Source organism: Cornus florida, unplaced genomic scaffold (assembly GCF_030987335.1).
Source record: "Cornus florida cultivar Cherokee Brave unplaced genomic scaffold, ASM3098733v1 CherokeeBrave_3.0.0_Hap2_Chr06, whole genome shotgun sequence".
In the NCBI taxonomy this organism is placed as follows: domain Eukaryota; kingdom Viridiplantae; phylum Streptophyta; class Magnoliopsida; order Cornales; family Cornaceae; genus Cornus; species Cornus florida.
The window spans coordinates 56888278-56902682 of NW_026775576.1; the positions used below are offsets into that span (position 1 = coordinate 56888278).

Here is a 14405-nt window from a genome sequence, read left to right on the forward strand (position 1 = left end):
GGAGAGTCGAGCCAAGGATGTTTGAGGGCTGTTGTAAAGCATAAAACGGAAGCGAAGAGATAATATTTATGTGGTTCAGCCACTAGGACCTACATCCACGATATAAAGAGCCCAAAGGCCTACAACACTTTTATAATGCTCTTTCAACTCGTACACAATACAATGGTGGAGGCTCCTTTATATAGGAGAAGAAATTATGAGAATGGAAAGAATTAGAAAATAGGAAACAAGGAGGATTTTTCTCCACTAGTGCCATTCCCCTTTGTTTATGGTGGGGTTTGTGGTGTGAGAGAAATAGGAGATCCTTTGAAGGTGAGGAGACTCCTATTTGGACTCTCAAATAGAGTGTACTGTATACTTTACTTTTTTGGGGGTAATGGGCGTAATTGTAAATCTTTGGGTCATCCTTTGGATTTTGTGGATAGCTTGAAGCTTTGGTTGCCGCCTTTGACGTCTTGTGTATTCCTTTGGGAGCGCTCCCCTCTTGAGCGCCTTTTATGAAATTTTACGTAACAAAAGAAAAAATGTAAAAAAGAGAAAAAGACGGATCAGATGAATAGGTACAAGAATTTTCCACGAATCTGATCTAAATCTGTTAGGATTAACTTCCTAAAGTTAGGTTTCATAACAAATCATTTGAATTTTCACTGTTTTTGTTTTTGTTTTATAACTTAAAACTTAATTTCATTAAAAATTCGATAGAGTAAAAATTATAGGCTACTGGATTTTCCTTAGTACAACCATGAATTGATTCGATTTTGCCGAGTTTGTTTTGCCCCATGGACTAATACTACAACCCAGGTCCAACAAATGTAAAAATTACGAAAATAATCTTACTTGCAAAACCTTAAATATAGATAAAAATGATTCAATAGCATGTTATTCTAAAACTAGCATAACACTTCGTTCAACCAAAAACTTGATTACACGGTATGAAATGTGTTCCATCTTTGGTGCTTGTAATATTTATTTACTTCTTTTTTGTGTGCAAAGGAATCCTTGATTGCACCAGGTTTAAGCACACTCGATTTAAACTCCCCATTTTATAAATATAAATGACAAATGAAGCTCGTATTATATCTGAGCAGACTAGTGATTTTCCTATAAAGGTATGATTACAGCAAGGATCAATTGTAAGTCCATAGTCATTTATAATGGTTTTAGATGAAATAATAAAGGACATAGTACTTTTGGCTCATTTACTAAATGAACGAGCCCGAGCCGAGCCCAAGTTGTTCATGAACAGCTCGGTTCATTTGCAGCCCTAGCCCTTGCCGACATTCTATGTTGCATGTTGTTTGTCAATGATATATCTAAAGAAGCCCTAGCAATAAAGTTAGAAATAGAGAAATGCATTAGAGGCAAAAGACTTAAGAACTAGTAAAATTAAAACAAAATATATGGAATGTTAATTTATTATAATGTCAAAAAATAAGGAAATAATGCTTTGTTTGATTGGAAGGATAGAAGAAGCTTCCATCGTTTAGTTGGAAGGAAGAGAAGTGAGGAAGCAAGGAGGGATGAAGCATTCCTTCTGGCCACATTATTTCATCCATCCAAAATTGGGCGGAAGAAAGGAGGAAAAGAAATAAAAATTGCTCCATAAATATGGAATACCATTTTTACCCTACAATTTTTTACCAAATTAATTTGTTAAACCCTACTTTGTATTAGTTTATATAATGAGGGTATACTAGAAAAAAAAAAGAAAAAGAAAAAAGAACTCTCATTTCCTTCCTTCCAACCAAACAAAGAACGGTGTCACATCATCCATCCTTTCTATTACCCTTCCATTCAATTTAAATGAAGTGAGGGAGACACCATCCTTTCCCTAGGGATGCCTCATCCGTCCCTCCCCTCTCCCTCACTCAAACTAACTATTTTCGTTTTATAGGATCAATAATACAAAAGGATGAGGACATAGATAACATGTTTGTTATTTATTTATTTTATTATTTTATTATTATTATTTTTTAAGTGAGGACATTAATAACATGTTAGTGGTGTCCTATACTTCAATATGACAAACGAATATCAAATAAGTCAAAAGGATTTTTTATTTTTTATTTTTTTGATAAGTAAAAATGTATAGAAGTGCTTAAAAGGGGAGCGAATGCCAAATAGGGCGTCTAAACTTCCAAAGAGTCCAAAAAATCAACAATCTCCTCTAAAGATCTATGATTGCTCCCTACCACCCAACAAAAAGGAGTGGAAATAGTAGAGAACGTAAGCATTGAAATAGGATTCTCCTTTCCTTCGAAAGATCTCTTGTTCCTCTCGAGCCAAATACACCACCAAACACAAAAAGGCATAACCCTCCTAACATTCCAGACTTGGGCCCCCACTATACAACCTCTCCAAGCCTTAATCAACCCTGTGGAGGATTTGGGCATGACCCACTGAACTCCAAACAAAGCAGGCATCAAATCCCAACAATCCCTGGCCATGGTGCAGTGCAAAAGGAGGTGATCCACCGTCTCCTCATCATGAAGGCACATTTAGCAATAGTTGACCACAACCTGATTCCTTCTCCTCAAATTATCCTGGGTCAAAATCTTCCCCAAAACAGATGTCCAAGCAAAGAAGGCCACCTTAAGGGGGGCTTAGTGTGCCAAACAGCCTTCCACAGGAAAAGAGGCCCTGGCTTCTCCGTGAGATACCTATAGAAGGACCGAACATCAAAACGATCCTAGGAAGTAGGGACCCACACCCATCCATCAGAAACTCGACCCGTGATCTCTTGGCGATATAGCAACTCCAAAAAACCAATGATGTCCTCAATCTTTCAATCCTGAAAGTGCCTCCTGAAACGAACATCCCAAGACGATCTCCCACTATTAAGCCGATAACAGTTGACCACCATGGCATGCCTATCCGTGGCAATCCTGAAGAGTAGGAGGAAAGCGAGAGCAAGAGAGCGATTACCACACTAAACGTCCTCTCAAAACTGATCCTCCTACCATCCCTGAGTCGAAATCTGATGTGTTTAGAGAAACCATCCCACCCCTTTCGAATGAGTTTCCAAACCCCCACACCCCTTCCGAATGAGTTTACAAACCCCCACACCCCCTAGAATATGCACCTCAAGGGAACTCCACCCTACTCACCCCTCCCCAAATCTACTTGCTACCACCCTCCTCCAAAACCTATGCCTCTCAATCCCAAACCTCCAAAGCCACTTCCCACGGAGAGCCTTATTAAAAGACACCAATCTTCTAAAACCCAAGCCTTTGACCCGGCTCAGACTGCACACTTGCTCCTAGCGAACCAGATGATACTTGAACTCCTCCCCCGAACCCCCATCCCCAAGAAAATTCCGCTGCAATCTCTCAATCCTCTCAGCCACAGAAGAGGGAATCTAGAACAAAGAGATAAAATAAGTGGGAAGACTTGAAAGGGTGCTCTTAATCAGAGTGACCCTTCCACCCTTGGAGAGGAACTGCTTCTTCCATCCCGCCAGTCTCTCGAATCTTTCAATAACATGATCCCAACTCCCCACACACCTTGAGGATGCTCCGAGGGGTAAACCCAAATAAGAAATGGGAAAGGATCGAACACAACATCCAAGGATATCAGCTAACGATGCACTCTCAAGGACCTCCCCAACCGTCACCAAAACACTGTTCCCCACATTCACCTTCAGACCAGAGACAACTTGGAACAAAATCAAAAACATCTCAAATATCTTGTCTGGGACATATTCGCATCATAAACACTAAAATATTATCTTTGAACATCAAGTGAGGGATCTCCAATTAATTAGCAGCATCCTTGCCCACCCTAAAGCCTCTCAGAAAACCCAAATCCATAGCCCTCCTCATCAATCTACTAAGGGCCTCATCACAATAAGGAACAAGAAAGGCGAAAACGGATCCTCGTCTCAATCCCCTCGAGCTGGAGAAGAATCCCGTCGGAGCTCCATTCACAAGAACTGAGAAGCGAGCACGGGAAATACGAAACTGAATTCATTTCCTCCATCTCATACCAAACCCCATCCTCTACAGCAAATAGAGAAGAAAGCTCAAACTCACGTGATCATACACCTTTTCAATGCCTAATTTGCAAAGAACACCAAGAACCTCACTACACAATCTGGAATTCACACATTCGCTAACAGTAAGGGCTGAATCCAAAATCTGACGGCCTCCAACAAAATCATTTTGAGAGAGATGACCCATCCAAGACTCTCCTCGATCTAGAAGCGCCCCCCCCCCCCCCCCCCCCCCCCCCCACCAAAAAAAAAAACCTTCTATTATTGTTGAATCTGCAGTCCTTTACTTGGGTGGGAACATAAGGTCTCACTCCCCCTTCTTCGGAATGAGAGCAATGAAAAGGAAAATTTTATGGGACGGTTATTAGGCTAGCTATCTTACACGGAGCAAAATGGTGGACATTAAAAAATAAATAGGAGCCACACGTTAATGTAGCTGAAATGAGGATGCTGAGATGGATGATAGGAAAGCATAGAAGAGAGGCTTAATAATTGATGTGTGAAGGAAAAATTTAGAGTGACGCCTATGAGCTATGTTACATGGACTTGGGTACGTGTGGCGGGTCCGAGTATGTATCCATGTGTTAGACATGTCAAAACTCCAAATAGAAGGACACATGGACACTACTAAATTTTCATTTTATTTTCTAGAGTGAAGTAATGTTTTTATGTAACATAGTGTTCAATATACACATTTAACTCATTTAAAGTAATAGTAATATATACATTTTTTCCTAGTTTATACTATAGTAAAATTGAATGATTGGATATGCTTTTTAAGTACATGTCCAACCAAAAGTGTCAGACACATATTCCATACCCATGTTCTAGCAACATGTGTCCGACATGGGTACTTCACTAATTTTAGGAGTCCATGTAACATAGCCTATGACTATGAGTGATAAAATAAGGGAACAGTATACCTGTTGATGCATCGGTAATTTAAAATGTTTAAATATAATAGGATGACTTGTAATAGAAAAGAGTGGAAAAAGAGAATCCATGTGGTCCACCCACTCATATTGGATACAAGCAAGGACAATGACAATGATTTGATTTTCTTCTTGTTTGCATGCTTGTTGCAAAGATAAATATTTGGATTCAATTTTAATTCTGTTTTTGTCACTTTTATATTTGTATGATACTTGAAAGATACATAAAAGTGATTGAACTGCAACCTCTCGCCTTTTAGTCTGAGCTTTTATATGACACCAAATAATAGCCCCTCTAGACTCAGGTCAATTAAATTGAAAAAAAATACAAATATATCAATAGGCTGCTAGATTTCTTCTAAATCTAGAAAAACTAGGATTTAGAAATTGGAAACTTTAAAAATGGGTACATAACCCCCCATCCCCCAATACCGTTTAACCCTATGTTACTCTACTGGAACTTGAAGTCTGCATCTTTCCTATATTGAGCAGGAGTAGCAGTTAAGCTATATATATGGTAGTGGAACTTCAATCTTTGCCAACTGAGATCTTGAATTGAAAAAGAATAAATGTAATAAATAGCATAATTAGGCTCAAAGTAAAACCTACACGCCACAAACATATAAATGCCAGAAAATCTCTGGATTTAACTAAAATAACCTTGGCTTTTGAAACATAAGAAGGCTGAATGAAACTGGCTGCACCATACTAATCTAGAATAAACTTAAAGAGGGGGAGGGGGGTTTGCCATTTGATCTTGGGTTCTTGTCTTTTGTATCTTTCAAGTATCATATGGTGTCTTCTCATTGTTCTTTCCTTTCATTTTCCCTTTTCTATTTCTGAGCGAGACATTTCTTACCAAGCCTTTAGCTCAAGTGGTCTCCTCATCCTTCCATGTGAGAGGTTGGGGCTGAAGCCCCCCTTGGGGCTAGTGTGAGTGTTTGTGTTGAGTTGGGTGTGTGTATTTTTACTTGTCCCCCCAGAAGGTGGAGAGTTAAGACATTCCCTATTAAAAGGCAATTACCAATTATAAATATATCGTTCTCGCTGGCTTTTAAGTGAGTGAAGTGACCCATTGGAGCATGGGGCATGAACTATATAACAAGCAAGTAGCGGCTTCCCCTTCCTGACCTAATTACACTTTTCCAGCCTTATTTCTCATGGGGATGCTTTAATTTTTTAATTCAGATATGTAAAATGACTGACATATCGATTTACAGTCGTAAATAAAACAATGATGTCTATGTTTTCAGATAAAGGAAGTGTGTATAAAGGTCTTTCTTTATATGAAATCGCATTCAAGATGTTTACTTTTTAGAAATTTGCCCTTGCAGGTTCTGTTTAAACATTTGCAAGAGAAGCTCAATATTACAGAGGTGTGCTACATAGATTTGTGAAGACTACGAAGTTGTGTTTATTGGTTTTCCTGTAATTTTGATAGCAAATCTAACCTTGCTTTTGTTAATTTGCTAAGTACAGGAGTTTCAACCATTCTTTTTTCTCAATGATTGGATTGTCCTGACTCTGCACCGTGGCTTTTGATGGTCACAGGCAAAGCTAAATGAATCTCATTATCATCTGGCACCGTGGCGTTCTGATGCGAACCAATCAAATTTTGCTCCTCAATCACCAGCTCATTCCATTGGCATTGCACTTACTGCTTCAGTATGCTCTCATATCTTATTATGGTTCCTCCCGGAATGTCATGATGATTTTTTCAAATTCCTATGTTTCTTTGACAGAACAAAAATGGGCTTGAACTGGTTCCTCGGCCAGCATATTCTCATGGGAACATGCCAATTTCTTCGTCTGATCCTCAAACAACCGCAGATTGGGATCTATTGAGACAACACCAGAATGGTTTAGGTGGTGGTGTTGCAAAAGAACTGGAGCATGACTTGGGTAGATATTCACATATTTCTAGCAGGTGAGCTTGGTTACATGTAGACTGCTTCTATGAACTGACATGTAATTAATCATCTGCTTTTGTTGGTTGGTTCTGTTTTTTTTTTTTTTCGGAATTCTCACTTTCATTGCCATGTATGTCTGAAAATCATGTAGATATGAATGAACCTTGTGTGCTATTATTAGGATGCTCCTGTAGCCAACCAACTCATCAAGTGCATCTATTCCTCTGTCTGTGCTTTCCTCATTTGTACAAGAAATATGTGCCAATTTAATTTATTATAAGCTTAACCTTGTCAAAACTTAGGAGCACTTACATTGTTATGAATAATGATGAGGGAAAAATGTTTGAAAGAACTCTGTTTTGTACTTTTCATTGTGAAACTGTTTCTGATGATTTCTTCAATTGGCAGTAGGTCAGGAAAATGAAACTTGTATAAAGAATTTGCTGTCTTTAGAATCTTCTCGATTCTTTCCCATTTAGTTTTATATAAAAGAATTTGGAGGTGGTAATTGCTGTATTTTTCAAGAGGCTGGAGTGCTTATTAGAATCCTTATGGTGTTGATTCTTTTTGACTAGTCAAAACATATAAATATATGTGTATAAACGCAAGGCACCAAAGGGGACAAAATCCATGCACATGCAAGTTATACATGGCCAACAAATTAAGCTCTTCCCTAGGAGCTCAAGTCACTCATGAAACCTGAAAATGAAGAAATGGAAGCAGAAAAATTCCCTAATGTGACGACCCACATTGTCTGGGGGGAGAAGTTGGTGGCACTTATATGTATGGATGCCTCTTAACTATGTAGACGTATTTTGAAAATCGTGAGCTTAGGTGTCAGAGCTGATCTCCAGCCAGAAATGGGGGAGCGTGCACTAGCTTGTGTGGGTCAGGCCAGCGAGGACGCTGGGTCCCTAGAGGGGGTGACTGTGACGTCCCACATTGCCGGGGGGGGTGGGGAACACCTGGTCCTAAGAGAGGGTGACTTTAACGTCCCACATCGCCTAGAGGGAGAAGTTGCTGGCACTCTCGTGTAGATGCGTTTTGAAAACTGTAAGCACGAAAAGTGTGCAAAGTGGACAATATCCCCGCCGCCAGGGGGGGTGTTCGTGACACCTAAACCTGAAAATGGTGAGAAGAAAGCATATTGTTTCTAAGTGTGTAACGGACATCTCTACATCCTAAAAAGTAGCCTAGGCTCCCCCTTCAATTGCACCACTCAATATGTACTCATTACTCATGGAACATTTGGTGGGTGAGGGAAGTTATATGGAATTGGGTTTAAGCTTTCACCATATTTTGTAGTACATTTTAATTTTCCCTTTTTGTTCAGTGCCTCATTTATAGTCGGGTCACTATTTCAGTCTCATAAATATTCCTTCTTTTAAGCTCCCCAAAAGCATTGTGGAGTTCATTGCTAAGCAAAAATAAAAATTAAAAAAATGTTCCTTCTTTTCATTAAATTATATCTTCCACAAATAGTTTTACTTAAAAGTTATAAATGTGGAGTTGATAACTTGATATAAAGAAAGATACACACGCATTTTTTAAATAAGTAATATTTCATAAAAGAGCGTTCAAAGGGGAGCACAGCCCGATACTGTATATATTCTTTTTTCTTTTCTTGAGTGAATAGTTCATATAATGTCAGTTTTAGGGATAGTGACAATAGGCATAAGCATCTTTCCTATCTAATGTTGAGAGGAGTTTGGACAAGACCATATTCAGTTGTTATCACCCACCTTATTTCGTATGGAAAAAGTTGATGTGGAGTTAATGGTGATTCTCCTAGTATAAGTACTGATGTATTCCTACTATTAACGAGGAATTTTTTAGTTTATAGAGGGGTGGCTCATCTTCTTAGAGGAAGTGTGTTGGATACTTATGCCATATCCATACCCATCTGTGTTTTATCTGGCCCAAGAGCTTCTAATAAATAAAGTGTGGAGCTACATCAACTTCTAATAAATTTTAATTAAAACTGTTTGGTTCTTCCTTACAGAAAAGAAAACTGTTTGGTTCTTATGGCACCAGCCAAAAGGAAAAGTGTTGACTTTGGATGGCTCGACTTGTAAAGTTTTCTGCTATAGACTATTAATAGTGATTTCACAGGTGTAGTCTATGTGGTCTGAGAAAATTTAGGTAAAGAAAAGAGGCAGATTACTGGACAAATATATCTAAGTCAGAATTGTTGTGAGTATTTAAAAGATTTTACTTAAAAGTTGTTGACAGGTATTAGATTTTATGTTGGTAACAACCTTCACTATCCTCGATGCTTATGCAGGAACTATGATTTTCTTGGAGTTCATATCATGAATGAATGAATTGGATCTAGTTCGGTAAGGGGTACAGGTGATTTTATGTATGGTTTATTTATACTTTTGGTAGGTAATTCTCCATAAGGTTAATGACTACATATTCTAGGTTTTTATTTTATATTTTTTTTGTTATACCTGTTATGGGAATATTGGTTTTGGACCAAAGTAGAGAATCTTGATGGATTTACACTACCCATGGTTTTGTATTCTAGACTTCTAGCTGATATCTTACGCAGATGGAAACAAATCTGGGAAATGTATCAGGCAGGTTTCATGAAGCTAAGGTTAATGACTTACTTTAATTGTTTAGTGCAAGGTGGCATGTAAATTCCTGCAGATTCCTTTTATAATGGCGAGTTTCTGCGCAGTAATCAGTGATATCCCTCTTGTCTATAGGTTAGATGTTTTAAGGAACTTCCTTTGCCATTAGAGGAGCTTCAACATTTGGGAAATCCTTCTTAGACGTACTAAGCTTCCCTATAAGTTTTCCTACTGTTCTTTTTAGCTTGCAGTGCTCGTATATAATTTTTTCTTTTGGAGATTTCCTCCTTTAGATTCCTTATCTCCAAATTATTTAAAAAAAATTAAATTTCTCGTAAATGATATATATGGCGATGGAAACAAATCTTGCAAATGTATCAGGTTTCATGAAATCTAAGGTTAATGACTTGCTTTAATTGTTTAGTGCAAGGTGGCAAGTAAAGTCTTGCAGATTCCTTTTATAAAGGTGAGTTTCTGTGCAATAATCAGTGATGTCCCTCTTGTCTATAGGTTAAATGTTTTAAGGAACTTCCTTTGCCATTAGAGGAGCTTCAACATTTGGGAAATCCTTCTTAGACGTACTAAGCTGCCAATTGAGTTTTCCTTTTTGTTCTTTTTTGCTTGCAGTGCTCGTATATAGTTTTTTCTTTTGGAGATTTCCTCCTTTAGATTCCTTATCATCAAATTATTAAAAAAATTCTATTTATTGTAAATTATATATCTATGGTGAGCTGTACTTATTTGCTTTCAGAACCTACTCCTTTAGTCCTTGATCCACCAGTGTAAAACAGACTTGATTCTCTAGCCCCTAATTTCAAGTTATTGCTGCCTGGGATTTCTAGCAATTCATTATCAAGAGTTCTAGCATACACTAGCAAACCTGCCTTCTCCCTCTGTCTCACACAAACAGCATAAACTATCTAGAACTTTATACTTCTCATGGTTGATTGAAGACATCCTTAATATTATTTAATAAGTAGCTATTCTTTTTTCTATTGTTATGGTTGTTGCTACTGTTGATATGCAACCTAGCAAGCATAGTTGCCACTATTCATACATTCTGGACCTAACACAACCTCCTCTTTTTTGTCTTGGAACTACTGAACTGGCTTTATAAAAAGGTGGGACACTAAGCACTTACTTGTATGGTTATTGTGATATAATAATATAATGAGAAACAGTATTATTATTATTATTATTTTTGATAAGTAAGATTGTATTAAAAAAGGCGTTCAAAAGGGGAATGCATCCCTCTGAAACTACACAAGGCCAAATAGGTCCTCTAAACTCTCAAAAGAGTCCAAAAAATGAACTATCTCCATCATGGATTTACAATCTCTCCCTAGAACCCAACAAAAAAGAGTGCTAATAATGAAACACTTCAACGCACCAATGGGATTCTCCTTTCTTTCAAAAGCTCTTATTTCTTTCAAGCTATAAGCACCGCCAAGCGCACAAAGGCGTAACCTTCCAGCAATCACGGGCTTGGGCCCCCACTATACACCCTCTCCAAGCCTCCACCAAGTCTCTGGAGGATCTGGGCATAACCCGCTGACCTCCAAACAATCCCAACAACATGACCCAACAATCCCAGGCCACTTGACAATGCGGAAGAAGGTGACCAACCGTTTCTTCATATCTGTTGCACGTATAGCAACAATTAACCAGCACCTGTCTCCTTTCCTCTACTCCTTTAACTAAAAGGAAATGACAAAGTATATAATGGCATGCAGGAGGCTTTTTCTGGAGTGTGAATATTGTCTCTTTTTAAATGCTTTTAAAGTATGGTTTGACATTAGTTTCTCTCCTAGTTCGTCATAAATTCTTTTAGTCTAATGACTTTGATATTATGAAGCTTAGACACCGACTCAAGACATTGGAAGTCTGGCACAACAAAAAATAAACAGAACATATGAGAGAGGAGATAGGGAGGGCTAAAAGATCTTTCAAATAGTCAGTTACATTGATATAATTGCACATGAATATATTGAAAAAGTGCTAAATGGGGGGAACCCAATTTTCATGTGCAGTAAGGCCCCTTAAAGCTGAAATCACTTAAAAGTCTATAATAGACTGAGAAGAATTGTTGAACTTTTATTAATCTAAGATTAAAAATTACTTGACATCAACCTTTTCAACATGTGAGTTGACATCTGCACTTCCTTGGATGTATGCCAACGCTCCTCCATTTAACCATTCAGTTTTATTTTTGTTTGTTGGAGAATAGTTTTGCAAATCATTTAGGAAAAAAAAAAAAAAAAAAAAAGAAGAAGAAGAAAAAATAGTTTTGAAAATCTTGTAATATCTATTTTTGTATTTTGTCCAGCGTAGAACTCTTGAAATTTGTAATCAATAGATACATGCATGATCTTTAGATTCCCTAGGAAGAGAGTTTATAATAGAGTCTGCTTGGATACTTATAAAAAGAAAAATCTATATGCCTGTATAAAAAGGGGTACTTCCTTCTCATTTTTAAGCAATAAAAAAGAAACCATGAAGTATAGGCAAAAGCCTTAACACTGTACTTCCTTACCTTTTCCATAATAAAAATTGTATTTTGCCTCCAACAAATTGAGTACTAAATTAAAGCCAAAAAAGTTGTATCGAAGTATCAGATCAACATTGATTTTGGAGCATCAGAAAGTTTTGACATAGTATCAAAGTCATAGTGATCCTTGAGGATTCGAGGACAGAGGTAAGTCAAAGAAAAAGTGTACCAAATAGGGGTGCACATGGTTCTTTTGGTCTGGTCCTACAATGGACCAGGACCAAGCCGGTCCCAACGGTTTTAGGAATATTGGAACCAAATGAAACCTTTAGAACCGAAGGAAATCAAATTGTAGATGATCGATTGGGTTCGATTATACGGTTTTGAGCTTTTTGATAATTTGGCTTAATGACTAGCCCAGTTTTAAAACAACATAAAGAAAATGAAGAACAATTTGAAATCAGCATAAATCCATAAACAATGTATAGATTACAGAGATCAGTGTATTATGCTTTGAATACCAGACCTTTACACTAAGAGCAAGGGGCAGCCGAAACTAACGCATAACTTTGAGGTCTCTTTCTCTCTCATAGTTTCTTGCCTCTTATTTATACAGAGACACATACTTATCTATTATTCTATTTTGTATATGAACATAAATAGACAAACTCAAAAGCGAGTTACTCTAATTTTGGTTCTCCAACTAGCTTTTAAGTGTTTTTAAAATATTAGGCCTGTCAATGGATGGACTTCGATCTAAAACCTCTTCAATAGCTCGGATATGGATTGCAAATTTAATTTGATAAACCATTAACGATCTGAATCTGAAAATTTCTTTGTTAAACAAATCGGATATGGATTATGGTCAATCCAATCTGATAATAATTCGATTTGACATAATATAATAGATAATATGTTATACATATATCATCGAATGCTTAACCTATTTTGTTCATATTTTATTTGCCCCGCCCCGCCCCGCCCCGCTAATCATTGTTTGTTTATCTCTTTTGACATTATTTTTTAATTTTTTTTCTCAATCTCTTAATGGACTGGGGTATCGGATTGGATATCCGATTAATAACTGTTGTAAATAATAAAATATAAGTGAAGAGAGAAATGAAACAAGAACACAAATATATTACGTGGTTGAGCCACTAGGGCCTACATCCACGGCACAAAGAGCCTAAAGGGCTAGTTCACTTTAATAATAATCTCTTTTAGTTTTTGCATACAATGATCACCTCTATTTATAGGTGAAAGAATACAAAAATGTGATAAATATGATATAGGAAAGATTCCTAAAATCACTTCCATGATTCACTCATATCAATATTCTATCTGTGATTTAAGGGCTTTAATCACTCCTATAATGATATTCTCCAACATAACATCTTCCAACACTCCCCCTCAAGCTGGATCGTGTATGCAAATAATGTCCATCTTGCATATCAAATCCTCAAACAGATTTTTTCCAACAATTTGGTGAAGATATTGGCAACTTGAGAATGTCCATAGTGTATTCCTCTTTGTGATGATATGTAGCCAACACGTAGGCATAACGACGTTACTCAATCCAAAATCCTATCCGCAATATAGTTAGTAACTCCACGACGATCAACAATGACCAACACAGTTAGCAACTCGGCGACTCAACGACGTTCAATGACTGCCAATACACAATCACAATGACCACTGCACAAGCGATCAACACACGAACGATGATTAACAATTGAATGATTACCACAAAGTCCAACAACAATGGCGATCTATAGATACAATTGCCAACACATGAGAATGATAACCATTGCACGAGCAATTAACAATTAGCATTAATTATAGTGGTGACGATGATGTCACCACCGATAAATTATCACAAACGTAGACCAAGAACAAGACAATAAAAATTGCTGGACACTCTGTGAAGGCAAAGAACAATGCTACAGAACACACCGACAGCCTAAATAAGTCACAAATAGTACTGAGAGAACCTTAACACATTTCAGACGCTTAGGGAATACCCCAAAATAGAGGTCCGAACCTAGGAAGAGATCCTCCATACACTGTTGCACACACTAAGCGCTGCCCAAGGGTTTTTCTGCACCTAGGCAGCCGCAGCAAGAGAGGAGAGAAATTAGGCTCTGATACCATGTTGTAAATAATAAAATACTACGTATAAGTAAAGACAAATGAAACAAGAAGAACGCAAAGATATTACGTGGTTCTGCCACTAGGCCTACATCCACGGCACAAAGAGTCCAAAGGGCTACATCACTTTTATAATATTCTCTAATAGTTTTTGTATACAATGATCACCTCTATTTATAGGTGAAATAAATATGATATAGGACAGATTCCTAAACATACTCTTTTTTTTTGTTTTTTTGATAAGTCAAAATTTCATAGAAGGGCGCTCAAGAGGGGAGCGCTCCCAAAGGAATACACAAAACGCAAAAGGCAACAACTAAAGCTTTAAACTATCCACAAAATCCAAAAGATTCCCCA

At 37.5% G+C, this 14405-nt stretch overlaps 1 protein-coding gene across 3 annotated transcripts in view; it reads left to right on the top strand.

Moving 5' to 3' along the window:
- LOC132311579 (uncharacterized) overlaps positions 1–14405 on the top strand; it is a 60862-nt gene that overhangs the window by 17342 nt on the left and 29115 nt on the right. For 2 of the 3 annotated variants that reach the window (XM_059809561.1, XM_059809562.1), the window contains exons 10-12: positions 6258–6299; positions 6475–6588; positions 6666–6850. In XM_059809561.1, coding sequence (XP_059665544.1) covers positions 6258–6299; positions 6475–6588; positions 6666–6850 — 341 coding nt within the window. The remainder of the gene's footprint in view (positions 1–6257; positions 6300–6474; positions 6589–6665; positions 6851–14405) is intronic. The other variant, XM_059809563.1, reaches the window with a different exon arrangement.